General features: G+C 41.6%; 1 protein-coding gene across 1 annotated transcript; it reads right to left on the bottom strand.

The window, feature by feature from the left end:
- Window positions 1–279: 279 nt before the first annotated feature.
- On the bottom strand, window positions 280–4,137 carry LOC119307931 (guanylate kinase 1-like). The gene is made up of 11 exons (XM_037584028.1): window positions 3,865–4,137; window positions 3,436–3,481; window positions 3,199–3,288; window positions 2,642–2,718; window positions 2,427–2,553; window positions 1,603–1,965; window positions 1,408–1,529; window positions 1,149–1,284; window positions 993–1,038; window positions 809–917; window positions 280–719 (listed from the first exon to the last, which is right to left on the bottom strand). Exons 2-11 carry the CDS (start codon window positions 3,436–3,438, stop codon window positions 611–613), a joined length of 1,182 nt encoding a protein of 393 aa, XP_037439925.1. The 5' UTR covers window positions 3,439–3,481; window positions 3,865–4,137; the 3' UTR covers window positions 280–610.
- Between the last annotated feature and the right edge of the window lie 345 nt (window positions 4,138–4,482).

Raw genomic sequence — 4,482 nt, 5'->3', positions numbered from 1 at the left:
CAAATCAATACCATTAAAATCATCATTCAATATATTTTCATTCATATATATTTTTTGTGAAAGTTCAGATTGTCAAAGAAAACTTATCAAAGTTTACAAAGTTTGACCTGGGTCAAAGTTCAAATACGGAATAAATAAAAACAAAAACGGAGGGAGTACATGTGTAGAACAGGGTCATAGTTTCCACACAAGGCAAGTTCTGAAACTCCTCATGATAACCAAGACAGGTTCAGCATATTAGGATTTAAAGCAACAGGAATGCATTTGCAGCAATTGAACTAACATTATAACATCACCTGATTTCTTCATTCTCGCAGACAAACAAAACATGGTTCGGATAGGCCCTCGACATATGTTCCACTGAACAAATATAAGGTACACAAACCCTCAACAATAAGAGGTACAATCCCTCTGGCATGACTTCACCTCATTCTGGTACAAAGAACAAACGAAGCGCCTCTCCGGCGAACAAATGATAAATGGAAATAAATCCCACTTATGTTTTCCTTTTTCTCTAACTAATATGTTTCTGAAGCTGTTATATCTCACTAATTGATCCAAAATCCATCAGTCAACACTTCTGCGACATCGTTTGTAAGAATGTTTTGGGTTATCTAATGCCCTTCAGATCGTTGTCAATTGAGTTAATTGAGTGTATCTTAAGACCTCTTGTTCGTCCAGGAGCGCCACCTGTGAGAGAGGATAAGTCGACCGCTAGCCTGTTAAAAAGTTCGAACATGCACGAGTAAGAATCATATCATTAGTTAATACCATCGCAATACATAGAAGAAGGGGCAAGGTGACTTACAAGCTTGCAGCTCCTTTTACTACTTCGCCAGTTTCAGACTGCAAAAAAACTTCTGACTCTGTTTTGGACAGGATAGAATAACATGCGGTTGCTTTCCCATCCTCGATGACTGAAGCACAGCAAGATTTAACATTAAAATTTGACGCAATGAAGCATTGTAAATAGGAAGTTTCATGTAACTTACAACAACCATCTGAATCTTTGTGGTCATCATCCAACGAAAGCATCTTCTGCAGGTTGCAATAATAATTTAATACAAAGAAAAGGACGCGATGACAGTGCCTTGCATTCAAAAAACCAGGCAAGGAAAGCTTATGTAACCAGTGAGCTGTGTAACTACCTTCAAATTCTCATAGCATGCTTCAAGGTTATCATTTACCAAAAGATGATCAAAAAGACCTGGTGAATTGGACTGGTCAAGCTCAGCACGAGCATTTCTTAGTCGCTTTTGGATTTGCTCCTCCGTTTCTGTGCCCCTGTATAACCAATTGACTAGAGTGTAAATGAAGCATATCTTCACTTTATAATGTTGTAACTGAATTATCAAACAAAGAAGTTTAAGGCTATCAATGCATAAATACTATAATCTACAAATATACCGTGCCCGAAGGCGCTTCTCTAGTTCCTCGAATGACGGAGGGCATACAAAGATGAATATTGCTTCAAGAGAAGAAGCCCTCACAGATCGTGCTCCTTGGACATCAATGTCGAGAATGCACCTCTTCAATGAAAAGCAATGGAAAGATGAATAACTCACCTTTCAGAAACTAGTATAGAAGTGGAAGTGATTTTACCTTCCCCTCATCAGTAACAGATTCAACTGCTTCAATACTCGTCCCATAGAGATTTCCATGAACATGGGCAAATTCAAGGAATTCCCCCTCACTTATATCTTGTTCCATCTTGCTTCTTCCAGCAAAATGGTAGTGGACACCATCTATTTCCTTCACCCTTGGAGACCTTGTAGTGTGGCTAACAGAGAACCCAAATTTCGATGGGTACTCTTTCATCAATTTTGCTATTAGCGTCCCTTTACCAACACCAGATGGCCCACTAATCACAACGGGTTTTTGGGCGACGCCAAGTACTCCCTTGCTCCAGGAAACAACTTCTAAACCCTTGATTTTCCGCTGTTGTTTAACAAAGGGGGTATCTATCTGAGATGTAAAGAAAAAGAGGGTGAGCTCAGACAGGTCAATTTGTAAAAAGGAAAATTAATAATCATGAAATATTGTCCCGCAAAAATATAAGTCTACTATACCTGTGCTACACACACAGAGAAAGAGAGATCTACATTTACTGAACAATAGATGGGCTAAGACACGATACCAGTTACCATCATGCCACTAATACAGTTCTGGCTTGCCAGTAAGACGAAGTACATCATAACAAAACAAACAACACTGCATCGTGAGATAGCACAAACCAAAAAGACCAGTTTTTCAGTTTGTAACTCTGAGTTTGTGTAGGCAACCAGAGAGAGTATCAAGTTTACTTGAAGCTCACCAGGCCCACCATTAAAAAGATGAACAAATCCATCCTCTATTATTTTGTAAAGTAAGAACACTAGACAGACGAAGAAGGATAGCAATTCTTTGTCAATCTAGGTAATGTTTACCTCAAGGAACCAGATGGAATCATTCAAGGAAACACCCTTCTCAACAACCAATATCTTCTCCTCATTTATAAGAATTGCTGAGTGTGACTTGGATGGAGGCTGTGCTCCAAGTACTGTTGGCACAATCCTGCCACAAGAAAAATAGTCGAATGACCATCCACTAAAAACCAAGGAAATTATAAGGAGGACAAGAACAAAAATGAGAAGTACAATACCAAGTCTGAGTTAGTTTGTCCAGAATTTTAATGCCAAAGGATGACTTCGAGTCATCATCTGTTCTGCCAATTACATACTGCAAAAAAAGAAAGTGTAGTTACAATCTAGCTTTATAGTTTAGAGTGCTCCTTAGTATGATAAACACTACAGCCACATGGGAAAAGATTATGGAAAACAGTAGGTGTAAGTTAGTGCAGCCAGTGAGCCAGATAAGTACAAGAAGGTCATTTGGTACCATATATTATACCTACAGTAACTTTATAATTATTAATGAAACAAACAGCTCAGCTCTCCTTTTGATCTCAAAAAAAAAGGTGGCATATCTTGCTTGATGTTCCAATACTAGCACAACACATTCTTGTTACATCTCTACCAAAACCAATGTGATATCGCCAAAACAGTTGCCAGCTTTCTAAGCTCAATCTTATTAATTTGTAAGTAACATAATAGAGGTGATGGCTTCAACAACTATGAACAAGAAAATAGTGGCAGTCAAACATATCTAAAATCAAATTGAAAGCATATGTATATGCGTTGACTTATTCAAGGGACTCACTGTCTTATCGCCAACAACTATGGCATTCTGTTGGCAATCCTTGGACCCCAAGGTGATGGGGTCAACGCGAAACTCAGGAGCCTCTTCACCCTGTTTATCACATCAAACCAAAATTTGGAGTCTGTTAGGCACGATACCTAATATAATCTCCGCCTAATCTTCCTTGACATGCTACCTAACTACAACATGAAAAGAACAGAGAAAAAGGAGCGCATAAAAAGCTAGTGATGAACTCACCATAAAATAAGCCGTGATCGGGAGCAGATGCTACGAGCCTGGCGTCCTATTCATAAAAGTGAGCATAAACAAATGATCAGGAAAAAAAGGTTTAAACAGTAGATTGATTTACTCAGAGTATAAGTCCCAGGTGGATGAATTCATCCCAACATCCACCGCCAAAAGAAGAAGCGAACCTTTCATTTGCTCTCACACATTTCAGGAATCAAGCTTTCCACAACGAGGACGACAGGCTACGCGACCAAAGCTATACTAATCACGCGCCATTACCATTCCAAGGCTAGATCCAACGAAACGCAGCCACTAATAGGGGGTGCCGCCTTCCTAAGAACCAGGCACCAACCACCGTCGCGACCATTCCAGGAACAGTCGAGGAAACCCTAAATCGAGCCGTGCAGGACCGAAAACCAGATACGGGCGGGCACAAACCTCGCTTCCCCGACGAGATCCCGCGATCCCGGCGCCGCCCCGAGCTGGAGGCCGAGAAACGAACGAACGTGATAATGAATGTCGCCGCGGCGGCGGCCGGTGCGACGGGGCGGTCAGCGCGGAGGAAGGAGGGGGTCGAGGCGACGGCGCTGGGATGGGAGGGGGGAGGGATCAAATAGGGGCAGGAGCCCTCTCGGGTTGGAATTGGAATTTGGCAGGGAAGAAGCGACGGCGAGGCTGCGGAGTTTTTATACAACTTTTTCTCCTCCCCCTTTTCGCTTTTCATTTCTCCCCTCTCTCTCTCTCTCTCTCTCCTTTATATCGATGGAAGTGCATTATTTTGGTCGGATTCGGTGGATCTGGTCTTGTGTCTTGACCCGAACCCCTAGGCCTAGAGCATCGCTTCTTTCCCTGGCTAGTATAGTTTGGACCTTTTCTACGGCAGCCTTAACCCTTTTTTGCCCTTTCTTCGCACGTTAGACCGACCTGAGGTCGATTCAATAAGGAGCAAAGGGAAAAGGAAAGTTTGAGGTCCATCTGAAGCATTGGAGAACCATTTTTTTTGACGTGATATATCGTCAAAAAGATGCAAAACAACTGCCAGCTTTCTAATTACTC

The sequence above is a fragment of the Triticum dicoccoides genome, chromosome 5B (genome assembly GCF_002162155.2).
Source record: "Triticum dicoccoides isolate Atlit2015 ecotype Zavitan chromosome 5B, WEW_v2.0, whole genome shotgun sequence".
NCBI classification, from domain to species: domain Eukaryota; kingdom Viridiplantae; phylum Streptophyta; class Magnoliopsida; order Poales; family Poaceae; genus Triticum; species Triticum dicoccoides.
Note: the sequence above shows the minus strand (reverse complement) of the source record. Positions and strands in the feature narration are given on the sequence as shown.

What these genes read in the sequence shown, in the direction of transcription:
- LOC119307931 (XM_037584028.1), bottom strand. An exon ending in GAGAAGCGCCTTCGGGCACG is followed by an intron (nt 1,285 to 1,407) that starts GTATATTTGTAG and finishes TTGGTTATACAG; the next exon opens with GGGCACAGAAACGGAGGAGC. An exon ending in CAAAGATTCAGATGGTTGTT is followed by an intron (nt 918 to 992) that starts GTAAGTTACATG and finishes GCTGTGCTTCAG; the next exon opens with TCATCGAGGATGGGAAAGCA.